This window comes from Petaurus breviceps, unplaced genomic scaffold (assembly GCF_028583685.1).
Source record: "Petaurus breviceps papuanus isolate PSGF00001 unplaced genomic scaffold, PetGlider_PUasm1.0 37, whole genome shotgun sequence".
Lineage (NCBI taxonomy): Eukaryota > Metazoa > Chordata > Mammalia > Diprotodontia > Petauridae > Petaurus > Petaurus breviceps.
In genome coordinates this window covers 2,502,611-2,523,306 of record NW_027186296.1, presented here as the reverse complement: position 1 = coordinate 2,523,306, position 20,696 = coordinate 2,502,611, and the positions used below count along the sequence as shown (strand labels likewise).

Below are 20,696 nucleotides of genomic sequence, written 5' to 3'. Positions count from 1 at the left end.
TCTGTAATTCTAACTTTCCCCTCAACAACTGGGGAGACCTTGCTAGGACTAGGCAAAGAGCTGGCCCCTGACTACTTTACAACCTGCAGGTGCTGCTGTGGTATAAGGATAGGCAAAAGAAATACATCAAACAATAGGGATGAAAAGACTTCTTCCTTTAAAAAAAATGGTTTCTGTTTATATCCCACGTGAGGTAGCAGGTTTCCATCTCTCTGTGAAAGGACTTGGGTTGGTTTCCCGAACATGGCCAGAACAGGAGGGTGTGTTTTCTAGCCAGCTGGACCTTCATATCTGAAAGGATGTCCTGTTTACATTTGGCACTAGAGCTTAGTAATTGCACTGCCTGACTGCCCCAGAAATGAGGTGAAACACAAGAGGGGCTGATGTCTCAAAATGGATTTTTCACACAAATTTGAAAAATGACACTCGTATGACCCCTATCATCATACCACCCGGGATTAGTTTTCTAAAGGTCTATATTTAAAAAGAATACAAACGTAGGAGGGTGAGGCTGTGGCATCCATGGAATGCATTTTGGGGTTGCTTGGAGGATTTTTTTTCCTTCTCTCTCTTTCTCTTTTCTTTCTTTCTCTTTTTTCCCCCTGCCCGAACAAAGAGAATAGAGAGAGTCAGGAGCTTGGCTGACTGCCAAACTCATTTCATGAAATGACCTGTATAGGTAACTGAACACCATACAGTGGAATATTATCATAGCAAAGCATCCAGGAAGAAGAAAATTAATAGAGCGGAGTTATTTTAAGGGTAGAAAAGATTTTGTTTTTCTTTTAAGAGAGAAGTTAACTTTAAGGGCAGGTGGTGAGAGAAATAGAACAGGAATACAGGGATTGAAAAAGTAACTTGTGAATCAGAGTTTGGCACAGTAGTTCTTAACTACCCGAGTGAAAAGGATCCATTTTTCCCCAGTTTGTCTATCATAGAAGTTCAGTCATTGTGAACATCCTAGTTCATACATTTCTCCATCCATCCATCCATCCATCCATCCATCCATCCATGCAATTCAGTTTAAGAAACATTTATTTATTTTTATTTATTCATTTTCTTTTACAAGACCACATGTCCTTATTTTGCTCACTTCAGAAATGCAGGGGGCAGCTCCTGGGAATTTGTTTTCTTTCCTGAGCAGGTTCACTCCTCTTTTTTTTTTTTTTTTTTAAGCAATCGGGGTTAAGTAACTTGCTCAAGGTTACACGGCCAGTTATTTCTGGGTGTGGTGCTGAGTATCTGAGCCTGGATTTGATCCAGGTCATCCTCGACACTGGAGCCGGTGCTCTTACTCGCTGAGCCACCTGGCCGTCCCTAAGCAATTGGGGTTAAGTAACTTGCTCAAGGTTACACGGCCAGGTGTTTCTGGGTAGGTGCTAAGTGTCTGAGCCCGGGATTCAATCTCCAGGTCTTCTCAACACTGGAGCCGGTGCTCTTACTCGTTGTGCTACCTGGCCGCCCCGGTTCACTCCTCTTTAGACAACTTGGTGGTCCCTCTTCTCAGGGGTTTACCATATTAATGCTGAACTTAATGCAGATACCCAATCTGCTTTGCTCTTTGCAGCTCTAAACTCCTGAACTCAGGAGTTCTGCTAGCTGTAGTCTCCCCAGTAACAGGGTTTACAGGTATGTGTGCCATGCCCAGCTCAGCAAAGATTTATTAATCCTTTACCATGTGTAAAATATTGTGCTAAATCCTGGATATACAAACAAGACCAAAAAAGCAGTCTCTTCCCTTAAGGAGTTTATATATTGTAATTCGGGGTGGGGTGGGTAGGTGGCAGAGGGATGAACTCAGTAGGGCATCAATCAGTAAGCATTTAGTAAGAATTTACTATGTGCCAGGCATTGTGCCAGGTATATAAAGAATGAAACAATATCTATGCTTAAGGGATTTGCATTCTAACTATATGCAAAAGAAGGAAATAAAAAATGCATAGGAAGTGAAACTATGTAATATCAAGTGTGAGAGAGTGCTAATAGCTAAAGTGTGTGTGTGTGTGTGTGTGTATGTGTGTGTGTGTGTGTGTGTGAGTGTGAGGGGAAGAGATGGTGGGGCAGCTAGGTAGGCCAATGGATAGAGTTTTGGACCTAGAATTAGGAAGATCTGAGTTCAAATCCTGCCTCAGACATTAATTAGCTCTATGTCTCCTGAGCAAGCTTACCCTCTATTTACCTTGGTTTCCTCATTTGTAAAATGATGATAATAGCAGCACCTATGTCTCTGTGTTGTGCTGAGGATTAAATGAGATAAAAAAAGTCCTTAACAAAGAACTGGTATACAGTAAGCACTACATAAATGTTTTTATTATTAGTCAGAAAATGTTTCATTTAGAAGGTAGATCGTAAGTGTGCTTTGAAGGAATTTAGGGATTCTATGAGGAGATGAGAAGAGTATATATTTGAGATGAGAAGAGAATATATTTTAGATATAGAGAACCATTTACATAAAGGCATGGAGGTATGGAGATGAAATATTGTTTAGGGGCAACAATTAGACCAGTGAGACTGGAAGTGGGAGCCAGATTGTGAAGAGATTTCATTAGTTCATTTATTCATTCAGAATTGAACACTTATTGAGAACTTCATTTGTAGACCATCTTTTTCATGAGAACTTTCCTGTTGATTCCAGCACATATTAATGTGACTTTCAATTTCTATAACACTTATAGTCTGTAACAGAGGTATCATTCACTCTGCCCAGGGCATCCCACAAAACTCCTAAGTAGGACTGGAACCAAGTGAAAATGTGATTGGGAAGTATTTAACAAAATAAATTAAAATATGATAAAGCATAGATAATGTTAATTGGTTTTCTATGCTCCTGAAGGGATCCTTACAGATGATTTATGGCATCCTCCTTTCTATTTGAGTTTGACCACTAGTCAAGGTCAGTTTTTATTTAGACCAGGTCTAAATAAAAAAATTTAGCTCATAGGGGTGGCTAGGTAGTGCAGTGAATAGAGTACCTGCACTGAAGTCAGGAGGACTTGAGTTCAAATTTGGCCTCAGACACTTAACACTTACTAGCCATGTGACCTTGGGCAAGTCAATGCCAATTGCCTTGCCTTCCCCCCTCCAAAAAAATGCACAAAAAAATAAATAAAATTTTTTGCTCTTAACAATATATTGTTTTGGGTTGTTGCTGATTATTTTATGTTTCCATGTCTTATTTCCCAAATTAGAGTTTAAGCTTCTTTAGGGCCCAGTCCAAGCTGCTCATTATCTTCTCACTGAGCAAGCAAAATGATTGATGAGTGAGGAGATAGTAGGGCACCTCACACATCTCTAATAGGCAATCTTTGGGATAAGAACAGGCCAAACAGCTCTCCATGTTGGTACTTTACTCATTGTGCTTGTGTATTCATTACATATAACAAATGGCAGGATATTGCCTATACATTATGTGAATTTGATGATGCCAGTGCCTGCTCCAGGAAGAAATGGTCCCAGAATAAGAGATGGAACAGCCACGTAAATGAATACCTGGGTACTCATAAAGCACCATTCATCACAGATTAGGAAGACAACTATATTTGTTTCAATCTAGAGGTAAGAGAACAATTGGGCTGGCAGTTAAGAATACAGTACTATATTTGTTCTTAGGTCTTTTTAAATGTTGTGTGGAATTTAGGGAGTAAGGTAAAGTATTAAAGAACATTATAGAGATCTGAAAGCCCTTGTTTGTATATTTACATCTTTGAACAAGCTCATTCTGACTCCATAACTCCTTAATTAGAGGCACAGTCATTTTCTTTTCTGTAGGGCATTTTTTTTTACCCTCACAATACAAGCATACATTTGGTAACTAATACCAGCAATTAGCCTCATCTGCTATGTAAATGAGTGTAATTGCAATTAAATACTTTAGTAGGCCCAAAGGGAAAACATGCAATCATTGCAAAGTAAGTAGGAGAACATGGTTAAGGGACATTTAGGAGTGTTAACTGAAGTGCCTTTTCCCCCCATGGTGTCTGTGGGGTCTATAATGCTTTCTGCAGTGAATTATTTCACTCAGAGCCATAGATCGTAACTCATACTCCTTTTTTCCTGCAGAGACCTAGGAAATGGTGAGAACAAGATATTGTCCTTTTCAGAATTATAGGGCTTAGCATTATTTCAGTTCAAAAAGTTGGATTCCTTCCACTGTGGGCACAGGACACAAGAAGCCCAAGTTAGGGATGGGTGTATACACACACACACACACACACACACACACTGTATGTGTGTAGGTGTGGGGTTGGGGAGGGGTGGGGGTTGAAGAAGATTAGCTTGTTCAAAAAGAAGAGATTCTTTCTTTTTGCATCAGTGGTCATTTTCCATTGATTAATAAATTCATTCAACAAGTGCCTCCAAGAAGCAAGGTTTGTCTTATGAAGTGGATAGGTCCCTGAGACTCAGAATTAGGGAGACCTGGGTTCAAATTCCACCTCAGATGCTTGTTAGCTGCATGACCCTGAGCAAGTCACTCAGCCTCTTTTTACCTCAGTTTCCTCATTTGCAAAATGAGGAGGCTGGGCTGGATAGACTCTAAGATCTCTCCCAGCTCTAAATCAATTATTCTGTGACCCAGGTTCAGCAGAGCATGAAAAGATGAGTGTGATGCAATGCCACACACTAGATTGTGCTAATCTACCATTACCACAGCAGACTAAGGGGGAGAAGATAGGCAAAAACTGTAACTACTAAATAAGTCAGAGGACGAAGGTTTTTTTTTTTTTAAAGTGTTTCTGGGTGGGTGCTAAGTGTCTGAGCCTGGATTCAATCCCAGGTCATTCCAACTCTGGGGCCAGTGCTCTTACTCGCTGTGCTACCTGGCCGCCCCAAGGATGAAGGTTTTAAAAGAAAAACTGAAGAAAGGGGGAGCTTAGAATCAGGGAAGGTATCTCTGGCAATTGTGTCATAATGGGAAAGACCAGGATCTGGAATCAGGGAAAGCCTAGGTTTCTATCACAGCTCCAACAGTTAGACTGTAGGCTTCTCTCCAAGTCATCTAACTTCACTGTACCTAAGTTTCCCTATCTTTAAAAAGGGGCCCACTTCCTAGGGTTGTTGTGATGAGAGTGCTTTGACAGTATTAAATACTTATATAACTTAGAGTGCTTTGAGAGTAACTTAGAGGCAGCTATATGGCTTAGCGAGCAGTGTGCCAGGCCTGAAGTTAGGATGATCGGAGTTCAAATTCAGCATCAGGCACTTTGTAATTGTATGAATGGGCAAATTGTTGATCTGTCTGCTTTCTAAATTGTAAAGTGGGAATGATTACAACACCTACCCTAAGGAGTTGTTGTGAGGATCAAAAGTGCCTAGAATAATATCTAGTCCTTAGTAGATGCTTAAAAAATTCATGTTCCCTTCCCTAAATGTGAATTATTACTACCTGGTTGGGGTTATCAAGGAAGACTTTATGGAGGAAGTAGCATTTTGTGTGGACTTTGAAAACTGGGCAATGGAGAGTGAGGCAAGATGTTAGGGAGCAAAGACAGAGATATGGAAAAGTACAGGGGAGTAGCTGGGAAATAGTGAGGTTAGTTTGGCTAGAACACCAAGGTGTCGTGGCTTGGGTGTTGCTGTCCTTAACAGAAATAGCAAAGTTCAGGGGAAGGAGAAGAATAGGGTGAGTTTAGTTTTGGACAGGTTGAAGCTGAGGTAGAAGCAGCACATTTCAATGGAAATGATTAATAAACAGCAGTTTGGGCCTAGGAATACAGATCTGGTAGTGTTCTATGTAAAGATCTGTGTACTTATTGAAGTTACAGCAGTGGATAAGATCAACAAGGGTGTGTAAAGGGAGGAAAATGACAAAAACTGAGCATTGAAGAGTTATGTTTGTTGAAGTGGAGTAAAGATCTCCTATATTTAGGGATTGGGAGGCAGAAGAGGCACCAGCAAAGAGACAGAGAAACAGTTGTTACAAAGGTAGGAAGAAAACTAAGAGTTGTGTTATGGAAACCAGGCAAGTACAGTTTTCAAGAAGGAAGGTGTGGTAGCAATATCAGGTAATACAGGAAAGTTATAGGTTGAAGAAGTAGAAAAGGCCATTGTATTCATTAATTACAAGTTTATAGAAGGGCTTTAAGAAAAGATTCTAATAGAATAATATTAGTGGAAACCAGTATTCATGGAATGAATGAATCGGCAGGCAGGGTGAGGGAGGCAGTGTTTGCAGACTCCTGGCTCTCAAAATGTTGTTCTGGACACCTGGGGGTCCTCAAGAACCTTTTGGGGAGTCCATGAGGTCAAAACTATTTTCATAACAATACCAAGATGTTTAAATTTCAAATATGGTAAATAGTGATAGATCTAACCTATATAAACAAAAGCTCTTAGGGGTATCCTCAGTAATTTTGAAGTCTAGAGGGTCCTCAAAATGTTTGAGCTATTAAATTTCTTAAGTTTGTGGTCTAATGAGAAAACAGTGTTCCAGTTCTAACATTCTGCGATTCTCTGAAAGCAACAATAAAAATGTACTGGGATTTCTTTGTTTCAGAAAGTGGCAGGATGATATATAATGAGATTTCATTTCCCCCAAATTCGCTCTAACCATTTTTTTTTTCAAAGAGAAAAGCAAATGGAAAGCCCAAAGAATCAAGGGAAAAAAAAATAAACAGCCTAAGTCTTTTCAGTCATTTCCAGGAAAGAGGAAAGTAGGAAGGCTTCTTCTTTCCTGCTCTTTGAAGTTCAAGTTGCCTTGCTGAAAGTCCCAAGTTAAGGGGTATAGGAGTTTTCAAAGACTTGGTAGAGCTGAACTGTCTTTGCAGAGAAAGGAAGGCAATTAATTGGCCAGATGTTTAATATGTACAGTTTAGAGGACAACTTTAATAACAAACAGAAGAGTACCTTGTTTCCCATAACCTGTGCCATCTGAAAGTACATTTAGGAGCTTCCTTTACTCTGGAGGGAAAAAAAAGGCACACGTGTACAAATACACACATTCTGATCCCAACCAATTTAAACATAATACTAAGAGAGATCATTACAGATGTTAGTGAAATAGGTAACTTTCCACTCTTGTGGAAGGAGTTTATGAAGTCTGCATTTTCTAAAGTTAAGCCTACCCTTAGAGAGCAATTAATCAAGCACAATAGGAATGTTTGGGATTAAAATGCCCCAGTAGAGTCAAGTCCTATTTTCACAGTTTAAATCTGGTGGCTTCCCCCAGGACCTCAAATCCAATACATTTTTTAAAAAAAGATCTGGTGACTTTTTAATGGGCTAAGGGAGGTAGGGGGTAGGAAATATGCTCCTAGAAGGAAGCAGGGACCTGGTACGTACCTTTTTTCACCCCATCATTAAGGTGCAATTTTTAAAAAGCCATGTCATTTTCAGAATGAAATGAGAGGAGAGAGTTTGAGTGGTAGGCTAACTCACTCCATTATCCATGACAGGCAACTAGTGAGGGAGATATATGCTAAGACAATGTATAAAAGGTGTCTACACTGTAAAGGCCTCTCTTAGCTGGTGAGAAGAGAACAAATCTAACTGATTTCATTCCAAACTCCTCTAATTTGCTTAAGGTAGAATTGGCTCATTTGTCATCCTCAGGGATTTGTCCCCTATCTCAAAGTTTACTCTTTCCATTTACATCTACAATAAAGTCCACATACTTAGCACAATGGTTATGTGTCCATCTGTGCACCATAAAAACAAACTGACTTCAAGGCAGCTGACTAATGTAGTGATGGATGAGTTTTAATGAAACTTTGGTTTTGGTGGCTACTAACTAATGCTAAATCTGCTTAAAGGTTTTGCTTTTTTTCTTCAATTTAGAAATGCCCAGGAAAAATAACAACAAACAACAACCTGCTTCTCACTAAGCTAATATTACCATTTTGCTGGAGGAATGTTTTTCATAGCACTCTGGGGTTAGGGTGGTCAAATCCAACAACTGTTTTTAAATGTCTGTTAGTTTTCAAGGAAGCCAACATCAACGATTACTTTGATTACTTTGCTGTTAACTGTGTCTTCTGTCCTTCCAAAAGAACAAAAAAAAAAAAAAGAAAGAGAGAGAGTGGGGGTGGGAAGGGAGAGTTCAAAACATGAAACTTCAAGTGATTTGTGGGTTTTCTTCTATCCTTTGTTCTATTTGATTCTTTACCTCCTGAGACAGTGAAAGCAGCAAGCCAAGCCCTCAGTATAATTACAGGTTTGAAAACTGGACAGTCTTGCCAACGGTACTGCATTGATCAAATCTAACTTCCCAGCCTCAGCGTGGGTCTCTAGGCACTCTAATTCACTCACTGCTGGGCCAAAAGATCCTGGCCTGGGAGTAACTCAAACCTACATGTGGAAGGTTGCTTCTACTGATTTTCTCAGCAGACTCTAGATGCCCAACTTGACTGATAAATGTTGTTTGGAAAGGGAAGTTGTCTAGAAGGTGATAAAAATAACTTTGTTTATATTCTTCAGCATGCAAAACAAAGCCACAAAGTTCTCAGACCCCACTTCCAAGTTTTTTGGTCTAGACAGATCACCCAGCCTGGTTTTGACCTTCTCTACTCAGTTATATATTTGCTCTTGGTGTAGAAATTACAGGCAACCAATCATGGGGACACCATTCAGCTGATCTCCTCCCTTTCTTGTCCTTTCTTTTTCCTTTTTAGTGCCACAAAATATGTCCTTGGATCTTCCTCATTAATTTCTTCTAGTCAACAGTGGAGTATGCTCCCAAACTGCTTTTTCTTGTTTTCAGTGACCAAAAGGCAAAGACCTCAAAGAGAAAGAGAACTTTAGGCTTTATTTTTTATTAAAAGACCCCATATTACCTTGGCTTAACTTTCTGAAATCATGAGATAGTCACTAGATTGGAAACCATGCATATATTAGAATGAGATCCCACTTGTTTTTAAACCTCAAAGAAGGCTTTAGTTCTATTGTGTGTTTAATCTCATACATTTCTGCTATACTTGATTTATTGCTCTCAAATGACGACCTTACTCATCACCTTCATCCTTGTAGAAGAATCTCATTTCAAATTTTTTAAGTCAGGTACATTTTTAAAGAAAACAAATGTTAGGGACAAAGGTTAGGAATTGGCTCATCCCTTTACAAAGGGGGATAAATTCTGTTTGTGTGTTTGTGTGTGTGTGTGTGTGTGTGTATGTGTGGTATAAGTAGGGTGTTTTTTTTTTTTGCCTGAATCTCAGACAACTTAAAACGAAGCAACCTGATCACCAAGGAAATTCTTTTCAATTAATCAAACAATCAAGGGAAATCAAGGGAGAACTTAGTAAGTATTACTATGTTCCAGGTAGTTTATTAGGAGTCTGGGATTTAAATAAAAAACAAAAACAAAAAACCAGTCCCTGCCTTCAAGCTTTCTATAGAGTTTCTAAGGGGTTATGCAATATGTTCACAGATCAGTAAGATACAAGGGGGTCGGTCGGATGGATCTCTGATTACACTTTGCATCCCATGCCTCCTCCCATACACTCTGTAATCTAGAAAAATTGGCTTACATTTTTTTTCAGGCCAAAACAATAGTTTATTATTTCAGCATTCAGCAACATCTCAGCCATCAAAAATAAAACTCTAACACCAAGGACGGAAGGAAGTCTTCTCTACAGCATGTAGGCTGCATCAGGAGCCCATCCAGAGTGCCAAAGGTGGGAAGGATAGTGGTTATTCATTCGTCCAAAAAATTAGGAAGTGCAGAATTCAGGGCCCACTGCTCATTTCTGAGCTGGCATAAGGTCATCGATAGACTGGCCCTGTTCCAAATGCTTCTCCCTCTCAATGAGCAACTTCACACCATCCACCACCATCTGCACCAGTTCAACCTCCGAGAAGCCCAGTCGGTCAGCATTGGAGATGTCAAAGACACCACCCACAGATGCTGTGTCCACACCCCCATCCCCCTCTTCTGCAGCCTCGATTTCTTAAGCACCTCACCAAACGTCTCATGCTTTCCCAGATGAGGGAGCTTGATGTGGACACCTGCACAGAGGCCTGTGCCCAGGTTGGAGGGGCATGTCAGGATGTAGCCCAGGTGAGGATTCCACATGAACTCATAGTTCTTGGTCTTAAAAAGGGTGAGCCTGGTGCAGAATCGTGTGAACACCTCCTTCATGTTACCTCCCTTCTGCATGGAGATGACCCTCAGGTGATCTTCCTCATTGATCCACACCAGAAAGGTCTTGTTGTCATTGTGCCAAATGCCCCTGCCATCGGGCCAGTCTCGGGCCATGCCAGACGCCAAGAGGAGCGGGGAGACAGGCTTGTCGAAGAGGAAGCGGGCATGGATCAGCTGCTGCTGTTCCTGCTCAGTCATGTTCTTCAAAGCATAGTACTTGCCATTCAGGTCACCTTCTAGGCTGGCCGGAGCTTCCACAGGCAGCTTCTCTATGGCCCGGCTCTCACCTCGGCTACAATGTGGGAGCAGGCAGAATCCTCGGATGCTCCGGCCAGTTCGAACATACGAACTCAGCACATCATTAGGATCCAGGTCATCACCACCCTGCAGATAGTCAGGGTTAAGATCAGTCCTATGCTCATCTGAAGGCTTGTAGCCTCCATGTCGGCCCTCAATAATAGGATCAAACAGTGCCTTGAGCATGTCATAGCTCTCTTCATCTCCAGCCACACAGCCCACAGTCATGATGAATGGGTGCCCTGGATTGTCTACACTGGCCTGGATGACATCGTACAGGGTGAAGCCGCTTGGTGTGGCCTTATCTCCAAGTTTTTCATAGAGCTCAGGAGTCAGCACCTTCTCCATGTGCGAGAAGAGGTCGAGATATTCCTCCTCGGTGGGGAAGCGGGACCTCAGCATGTTGTGGTGAGGGTGCTCTGAGGGTCGCAGAAGGCGACAAGGTTGGGGGATGCTGCTGCTACTGCTGTTGCTGCTCTGCGATCCCAGGCTACGAAGCCCGAGCTCAGTCACCGACTCTGGCTTACTTTTTTTTTAATTAAAAAATTTGTTTTTTTTTCTGCTTTTTGGAGGGCAATTGGAGTTAAGTGACTTGCCCAAAGTCACACAGCTAGTAAGTGTTAAGTGTCTGAGGTCAAACTCCAGGGCCGATGCTCTGTTCACTATGCCACCTAGCGACCCCTATTGGCTTACTTTTTAAGGAATATCTAGGAAGTAATTTTGGTGATGGAAGGCACTAGAAACTGAGGGAAATCAGAAAGGTCTCTTGAAGGAGATGGAACTTGAGATTGGACTTGAATGGAGCTGGAGGTCACAAGAGGCAAAGGGGAGAGTTAGAGTATTCTAGGCATGACGGACAGAATGAAAAGGAATCAAGGTGGGAGATGAAACTGTGCAGAAGGAACAGCATGGAAGCTAATGTGTCTAGATTGTAGAGTGTATGTTACAATAACCCTGAGAGAGAGCAGTTAAGTGACTTGCCCAAGGTCACATAGCTAGTTTTTGTGTTAAGTGTCTGAGGCTGGATTTGAACTCAGGTCCTCCTGACTCCAGGGCTGGGCTCTATTCACTGCCACCTAGCCTCCCCCCCCCCTGCCTCCAGAGGTGCCATTATTAATACCTCCATTTTACAGTTGAGGAAACTGAGACAGACAAGTTAAGTGATTTCCTCAGGGTCACATAGCTAAGTGTGTGTGTATGGGTTGTCCAATTTGAACTCTGGTCCTCCTGCCTTTCAGTCTGGCACTCTATCCACTGAACCTTCTTCCTACCTCTTAGATAAGTTGTATTATTACAATGGCAAAAAAAAAATAATTGATGAATGGAGAAATCCAGGTAGACATAGTGAAAGAGATATCTGAAGAGATGATATTTGTAGATGACACAAGAGTTTGGAGACTAATACATAGGAACTTAGAACCAGAATTGAATAAAATCCTATCAAGCTAGAGAACAATATGCTGAAATTGAATAGAGATAAATGTAAAGTTGTATGATTGGGTTCAAACAATCAACTTCAAATTGGAGGAAATGTGCCTAGCCAACTGTTCATCTGAAAAATATGTCTCTCTCTCTCTCTCTCTCTCTCTCTCTCCTACCCACCCAACCTCAGCAATAAAACAAAGCTTTAGTGGTTAAAGCACAAATGATAGGACTTAGAGCCAGAAGGTACCCTAGACATCCTCTGATTCAGCATCATCATTTTACAGATGAGTAAACCGAGGCACAATAATTTAAGTGACTACACAGCCAGGAATACCAGAGCTGAAATTTTAACAAAGGTCTTTTGATCTGAATTAATTTCATAGGGTATATACATGGACCTCTTCTTTTTCACAGTGCAGCTCCCATTACAATAGCAACTCAAAGTTTATTTGCCAGTTATTTCTCTGATTACCTGGAAAGAGGTTTTGCATCTGAATTCTTAGAGATCCCTTCTGTTTCAAGCTGTGAGTACAGGCTTCATAGACAACTATATATATTTATAGGTATATATAATAATCTATATATGTATATACAATATATTTATATATATGTATTTATATATCAGGACCTATGCTTCATTTTATCTGCAGGGGTAAATCAGAAAGACAGAAAGATCCCTATCTTCAGGGAAAAATTAGTGTTAGTATATAGTTCTTGATCTAACTACAAGGGTAGTCTGAGCATTAGTATAGTGGGAAAAAGTACCAGATTTATGGTAAGGGGATCTAGGTTCAAATCCCAGCTGATACTCATTGTGTGATGTTGGACAAAAAGTCCCTTAATTTCTCCAGGCTTCAGTTTCCTCATTGTAAAATTAGAAGGTTGAACTAGATGTCCAATGTTCCTTTCAACTTTCTATCTGTTATCCTATGATTCTTCTTAAATTCAACTAGGGTTGGCCAGGCATTTTCCAAAGCCAGAATCAAATACCAACATTTGTGGCATTTCCGATTCTTACTGGATTTCCCCCTAGGACAAATGTACTCATGTTGTTTCAGGATTTCCAGTTTGGTCCTGCCTAGAAACCAGAAGCTGGAGTTATCTAAAAAAGATAAGGTCAGAACCTTCATAAAAGGTGGTTTGGAGTTTGGTTTCAAAGGTCAGAGATGGTTCAGAGGGAGAGGAAAGGATAGGGGCCAAATTGTGGGTTGGACTGAAGGGAGGGAAGGGGGTGTTGGCTAGCACCCATTTCTGTTTTTATCCTAAGGGAGGAGTATTGATGTGAAGAGAAAAACAATTTTCCACTGAAATAGGTAGCCAGTTAAATAGGTATATTTTAGTTACTGATAGTCTTATCTCCAGTCTCAGAGATAAGCAAAACAAGAAATAGAGTGTACAAATTATCAGTATGATAGGAGGGTCAGACATGACAAATTGTTTGAAAGGGATGTTGGAGTATGCTCAAAATTATTACATAATTGGCTAAATTTAAACCTAAAGAGTAGTCATCTCTGAAGGTGTGTGGGTGGAAAGGGTAAGGGTCAGATGAAAAACAATAGCCTTTATTTTCATAATACACTTTAATTTTAGACCAGAGCCTAGGCAAGACGATTCAGTGATCATGAATTTTTTTTTAATAATCCTGATTTTTTTGAACTGAGATTCACCTTAGTCCCATGGAGCACACATTTTTTTTTCCTGTCTAGCTACTATATCCAGTGTATTTTTCTGGCCTCCTCATAAGTGGAATTGTCTCAGCCTTTTCCCTGCAGAACAAAAAACATAAACATGAGGTGCATGAAAATGGAAACAGGATCTTGCTTCTCACTGTTTCACAACGGTACTTAGCAGTGACCTTTGACTTTCATTAAGATGCTGTGGAAAACTTAGGGATCTTGGGTGCACAGCTCACCGTGGGAATTTCTTTTTTTGTTTTGTTTTGGTTGTTATTGTTGTTGTCTCTCTCCTCCTGGATTTTGGATTTCCATGGGGCCACAATGTCAATTAAGCCACCTTGAAGACCTCTAAGAGACCTTATTTGGCAATGATGTTAGAGGCTGAGATTTGGCTGGGGCTACCGTCACTAGGAGGTCAGTTAAAAATCCTCTAAAATTTTCGTGGGAAAAGGAAAGAAGAGTGTTTTCCACAGTTGGGTCTATTGATTGCACCTATTTGTGTGCAGTAGTGTGGATTTTGTGAAGATATGCCTACATGCTACTCTTATCATGATGTGAAGGTGATCTGTCTTCTTGAAGGATCTGCCAGTAGATCTTGGTTTAAACAGATTTTACCCAAGCTGGAGATGTTTCTGATATGAACCTAGGGACAAATTTTATCTTCTTTCCAAGGAGAATTCATCATCTAGTGGCCAAATAGCTGGAGATGAGATTCTCTATACTTAGCTAGGTAATGAATTCTCTGGCCATGATGACCCATAAAACAGATTAAATACAAAATGATCCCCATTTCTGTGCAGTCTACATATTTTAGTTATTAACTGTCAATCTAAACAGATTTCTAAAATTTATGATCCTATTTCAAATTTTATTGGGTTTCATTAGGATCTTATATGCCCATCAAAGAAAAAAAAATCTCACTATGTATTCTGATGGAAAGATCTTAAAAATCTATTCCTCAGAATGCCCCTGAATAGGAAAATGGCTGAACAAGTTGTGGTATATGATTGTAATGGAATACTATTGTTCTATAAGGAATGGCAAGCAGGCTGATTTCAGAAAAATGTGGAAAGACTTACAAGAACTGATACAAAGTGAAGTGAGCAGAACCAGGAGAACAATGTACACATTAACAGCAATGTTATATGGTGATCAATGGTGAATGACTTAGCAATTCAATGATCCAAGATAAATCCCAAGGACTTATGATGAAAAATGCTATCCATACCTAGAGAAAGAATTGATGAGTATGAATGCAGATTGAAGCATGCTATTTTTCACTTTATTTTTTTGTGGGGGGGGATTTTTTTTCCCTTTTGGTCTGTATAATCTTTTACAAAATGACTAATATGGAAACGTGTTTTGCATGATTGCACATGTAGAACCTATATAAAATTGCTTATTGCCTGAGGAAGGGGTGAAGAGAGAGAAGGAGGAAATTTGGACTAAACTTTTTTTTAAAAAGTTAAAAATTGTCTTTACATGTAATTGGGAAGAAAATAAAATATTTTTTAAAACTACCCCTCATCAATGATATTGTATTTATTTTTATATAATTTTATATGACTTGTCTTTACTTAACTGTGCACACATTGTCCATCCTGTCCAGCTCCCCAACCCCCATTAAATTGTGACCCTCTTGAGGAAAGGAAAAGTTCATTGTATCCTCAGGCTTAGCACAGTGCCTAACTAAACAAGTGTTTAATAAATAGCTGCTGACTAATTAATAACCCCCCTTCCCCACTGCCCCACATAGACTGTAAACTTCCTGAGGGTAGGGTTGGTATTGTGTTGGAGGCAGTTCATACAAAAGTTGGCAAACCCACTGTTAATTTTTCAGTTTGATCATTTACAACCTGGAAATTGACAAACAGTACAAATCATGGCTTAATTTATTGTCTTATTGTCTGATTTATAGAACAAAATGGAAAATGGTAATAATTTGATTGAACTTAAAAGTATTTCATGGGCACTTTTTTTTGGAGGGGGCTGGGCAGGGCAATTGGGGTTAAGAGACTTATCCAAGGTCACAAGGCTAGTAAGTGTTAAGTGTCTGAGGCCGGATTTGAACTCAGATCCTCCTGACTCTAGGGCCTGTGCTCTATTCACTGCACTACCTAGCTGCCCTTGGGCATACTTTTTTTTGGGAGTGAGTGCCAATCGTTATAAATTTACCAGCACTGCTGTCAGGAACTGGTTTTACTTTTATCTTTGTAACCACAGAACTTACCACAGTGCCTGGAATATGATAGCCATTTAATAAATGCTTTTGAAACGTATATTTAAATCTTAAATAGGGGGACATGTGACATTTAGGTGTTATTTTTATATACTTCTCTGTTTCATTTTCTTAGTTTGAGAGAAAAGTCTCTAACTAAATGGTATAGTTCAAAAGGTGATTTTAAATATTCTGACAGTGCTTCCTAATTTGTTTCCTTTCCTACAAAATCATTTACACATTTAGGACCAAGCCTACCTGATAATGTGAGGTATCATTCAATGTTCAGTATACTTAGATAATATTGAACAAAAGCAGGAATGATGTAATGCAGTAACAAATTAACATTATCCTAAAGTAACATGTAGCCTCTCAATATCCCAGTTGGTATGTCTTAGCTAATGTTGGAACATTCTTTTCTACACCATTTGCCCAACTGGAGTGCCTCATCTTATCTTTTGGTTTTCTAATCTATGCTAGACTGCCTAATGGCTCAGACACAGAGACTTCTCAATCTCTATGGAAAACTTTAAGGGAGAATGGAATGCCATACCTGCAAAAGAAGAAGTCAGATTTTCTTTTTCTCTATGTATGGATTGTGAAAAAAATCATTTGTTTTTCAGGGGTCAATCACTAATTTACCTAATGTAACTTTTTTTTAAGAGTTTAGAATATTTTGAAACATTAACTACTCTAGGGAATGAAGAACAGATAGTATTATTCCTTATTTGGGAACGGAATAAATAAAATTCATATGGGTTAAGTGATTTACTTATGACCATGTAGCAAATCACATTCTGGTTTTCAACACCCTCATTATACAGGTGAAATAAGGGTGTTCTAAGCCTTAGAAACCCCAATCCTATTTTATCCCAGGGCAGTATTTTATTTATGCATATGTATATACCTAAACAAATACATATACATGCATATGTGTATACTCACATGTATACACACATACATATCCATATTAAAGCATTATGTCTTTATGTATGGAAAGATAGATCCTAAAAGTCAACTTGAAATACATTAGACCTCTCACTTCATAGATATAGTACTGCTAGTGAAGAAACTTCTACCAATTCAGATCAGCCTCCCTGCTCTGCAGCTTATAAATGAACTATAAATTAGAGAGATGCCCAGGATACTAAGAAGTTAAGTGACATCAGGGGTAGGATTAGAACTCCAGTCCTACTGACACTGAGGATGGCTCTGTAACCATTATTCAACTGCCTAAAAAAATTAACTCTATCTGCCTGTGAAATGATTGACCCCAGTGAATATGTGTGTGTGTGTACACATATACTTACATATACTATGATGTATATATGTATGTATGTGTATATATATTACATATATGCTTATTAATATAATAGAAATAAAGTCTCCCAGAAAATCTGCCTTTTCTAGGAAGTCTTTTTGCAGCCTGCTTTAGTACTTCAAAGACCAATCCATGTAGGTGCTTCTTTCATGAATGTAGATCACAAAATCACAATTTCCTCCATATATTAGTAGTTTGTTTCATCTATTTCAGTGGCTCAATGCCTCCCCCCTCCCCATCTCCTGAGGTGGACCTCAATTCAATTCAGTAAACATGCATTAAGCACTTTTTGTGTGCCAGGCACTGTGCTAGGGCTAAAGATACAAATAAGAAAAAAAAAACAGTCCTTACCCTCAGAGAGTTTACTATCTAATGATAGTATATAATAATCTAATGATAGAAGACAACACATAAAAGGAAGCTGGAAAGTGTTGGGGAGAGATAAGCAGAGCTGCAGATAGAAAGTGGAGTGAGCTGGAAAACCCAAATGCTGCTTTCTATAAAGGAAAGCTTTGGGGGTGGGGCCAAGATGGCAGAGTAGAAGCACACAGTTGCCATGGGCTCCTGGTCCAATCACTTCCAATACATGTAAAAGATGACTCTAAACCAACTTGAGAGCTACAGAACCCACAAAGTGACAGAGAAAAACAAATCTCCCACTGAAGGAAGCCAGCAGGTGGACAGGAAGGGTTTATTGCACTGAGCTGGGAACCGAGCACTGTCCATCATGAGCCATGTGGTTCCAGCCCCACGGTGGCCCTGACCAGCAGCTGCCTGAGCAGACTTCAGGAGAGTGAATCATCAGTAGCTGTAGTGGTCTCCAGACTTCTAAATCCATAAATGCCAAAGACAAAGTAAAAGGTCAGTGTGGAACTCTGTGGGAATGGGGCACTGAAGAGCATAATCCAGCCCCTGCCCTTGGAGTGAGAAACAGTGGAAAGGCCATGCAGCCACAGCCTTATGTCTGCTTCCAGAGCTCCTGGACTGCAGATTGTAGGGGGACCAAATGACCATTCAGAGGGTAATGGCTCTTGCTTTAACCCACTTGGATCTGGATTGCAGTCTTGAGTGGTGCTCCTGGGGTGTGTGACCAGTGAGCCAGAGCTTGTGGGGGCTGTACAGAGGGTACCCTCCTAATAGCTCCAGCAGCTGTGAAAACCCCAGCAATTTGGGACATAGCTCTTTCCATTCTGGAAGCAGTGTTCTACTGTGGCAAAGAGCTCAAAAGTCAAGTAATTGGCTGGTAAGCAATGGAAGCACAAACAGATCATAGAATCCTTTTTTTGGGACAAAAAGGATCAAGGTAGGGAGCAGGAGGAATACAGTGAAGTCAGAACTCCTGCATCAAAAGCCTCCAAGAAAAATATGAATTGGTTACAGGTCATGGAGGAGTTCAAGAAGGATTTTGAAAATCAGTTAAGAGAAGTGGAGGAAAAATTGGGAAGAGAAATGAGAATGATGCAAGAAAATCATGAAAAGCAAGTCAACATTTTGCTAAAGGAGACCCAAAAATACACTGAAGAAAATAACACTTAAAAAATAGACTAACTCAAATGGCAAAAGAGACCCAAAAGGCCAGTGAGGAGAAGAATACCTTAAAAAGCCAAATTTTCCAGATGGAAAAGGAATTTCAAATACTCACTGAAGAGAATAACTCCTTCAAAATTAGATTGGAGCAAATGGAAGCTAATGACTTTATGAGAAATCAAGATACTATAAAACAGATCCAAACAAATGAAAAAATAGAAGGCAATGTGAAATATCTCATTGGAAAAACCACTGACCTGGAAAATAGACCCAGGAGAGATAATTTAAAAATTATTGGACTACCTGAAAGCCATGATCAAAAAGAGAGCCTAAACACCATCTTTCAAGAAATTATCAAGAAAAATTGCCCCATATTCTAGAACCAGAGGGCAAAATAGAAATTGAAAGAATTCACCAATCACTTCTTGAAAAAGATCCCAAAAAGAAAAAAGGAAAGCTTTGGGAGGAGTTTGGTTCTCCACCTCCCAGGTCTCAGATCAGAGGAGAGAGGAGGCTGAGTGTGATAGGAAGGAGTTAAATATCCCAAGCTGAGTTAGTAGCACGGTGATGAGATTTGGAGCAATCAGTTATCCTGGGAGGGGCATCTTGTTCTATAGATTTGAAATCAAGCAGAGCTATAGAGCATGCCATTTACTAGGCCAAGTGATTGACACTCTGAGATCTTGGACTTATACTCAAATCCTTGATAATTGCTACAAACTGAAAAAATTGAGAACCTAGAGTCAGCTTCAGGCTCCAATGAGGCATTGATGGAGGACATTAGTAGATGTCAAAAAGATTTAAGGTGAGGTAATTTTAAAATTTCCCACATATCCCAATAATCAGTATTTATCTTAATTTTCTTTTAGAATATAAGTTTCTAGAGGACAAGGGCAATCCTAAACATACTGTTATTAATGAGACTCTTGGTGAGGGTAATGGAGAACAGGTTATTCCTTATTTAAGAATGTCATAAATGGAGGTGGCCAGGTAGCACAGCGAGTAAGAGCACCGGCTCCAGTGTCGGGATGACCTGGGGATCGAATCTGGGCTCAGACACTTAGCATCACACCCAGAAATAACTGGCCGTGTAACCTTGAGCAAGTTACTTAACCCCACTTGCTTAGGGGTGGCCAGGTGACTCAGCAAGTAAGAGCACCAGCCCCAGAGTCGGGATGACCTGGGGATCAAATCTGGGCTCCGATACTCAGCACCACACCCAGAAACACCTGGCCATGTAACCTTGAGCAAGTTATTTAACCCCAATTGCCTAAAAAAAAAAGAATGCCATAAATGATTCTCAAATTGGTTAAGTGACTAGTTTAAGACCAGGCAGCAAGTTATGTTCTGGAAGACCCCAATTCTCTTTTTTCCTAGGACAGGATTTTATCCACACATATCAAAGCACCATATTTTTCAGCAAAGGAAGGGAGAAGCAAAAGCACAATGTAATTTTAAAGAGGAAACAAGTAATGCAGTGAATAGAGCACTAGCCCTGGAGTCAGGAGGATCTGAGTTCAAATATGACCTCAGACACTTGACACACTTACTAGCCATGTGACTTTGGGCAAATCACTTAACCCCAATTGCCCTCCAAAAAAAATTTTAAAAAAAGAGGAAACAAGTGAAATATGGAAGGCATGGATCAAGTTCTCTATACCTTAAGTAGAACATAGTCTTGATATCGTGGTTAGAGTCATATTTTTATTTCACTAATATTGAGTTATGATCTTAATAATGTAATCAGTTTATTTCTGTCCTGAGGAAATCATGATGATTATTTTAACCTTTAGTTGTCCATTCTCTGTTTCTTGCTGATCTTTTACATTTGTTTTAATGCATAAGACACTTCCAGAAAACAATGTAGGAAACACCATTAAAAGTGCTTTCTCTTCCCACCCAAATACTACAATTGTTAACAGAAAGTAAAGCAAAGTCCTCTAACTTTAACAGTATAGTATTAGCATTGAAAATTGTATTTGACCAAAGATTTTTGTCTCTTAGTGATTCCTATATTTACTTCATCAAAGAAAATTATCTATCTATCATCTATCTATCTATCTATCTATCTATCTATCTATCTATCTATCTATCTATCTATCTATCTATCATCTATCTATCTATCTATCTATCTATCTATCTATCTATCTATCTATC

General features: G+C 39.7%; 1 protein-coding gene across 1 annotated transcript in view; it reads right to left on the bottom strand.

The window, feature by feature from the left end:
- Positions 1-9,674: 9,674 nt before the first annotated feature.
- The window catches only part of LOC138168729 (creatine kinase B-type-like), a 135,079-nt gene continuing 124,057 nt past the window's right edge, over positions 9,675-20,696 (bottom strand). Inside the window, 2 exon segments of the mRNA XM_069097598.1 lie at positions 9,675-9,856; positions 9,859-10,898. Coding sequence (XP_068953699.1) covers positions 9,675-9,856; positions 9,859-10,898 — 1,222 coding nt within the window.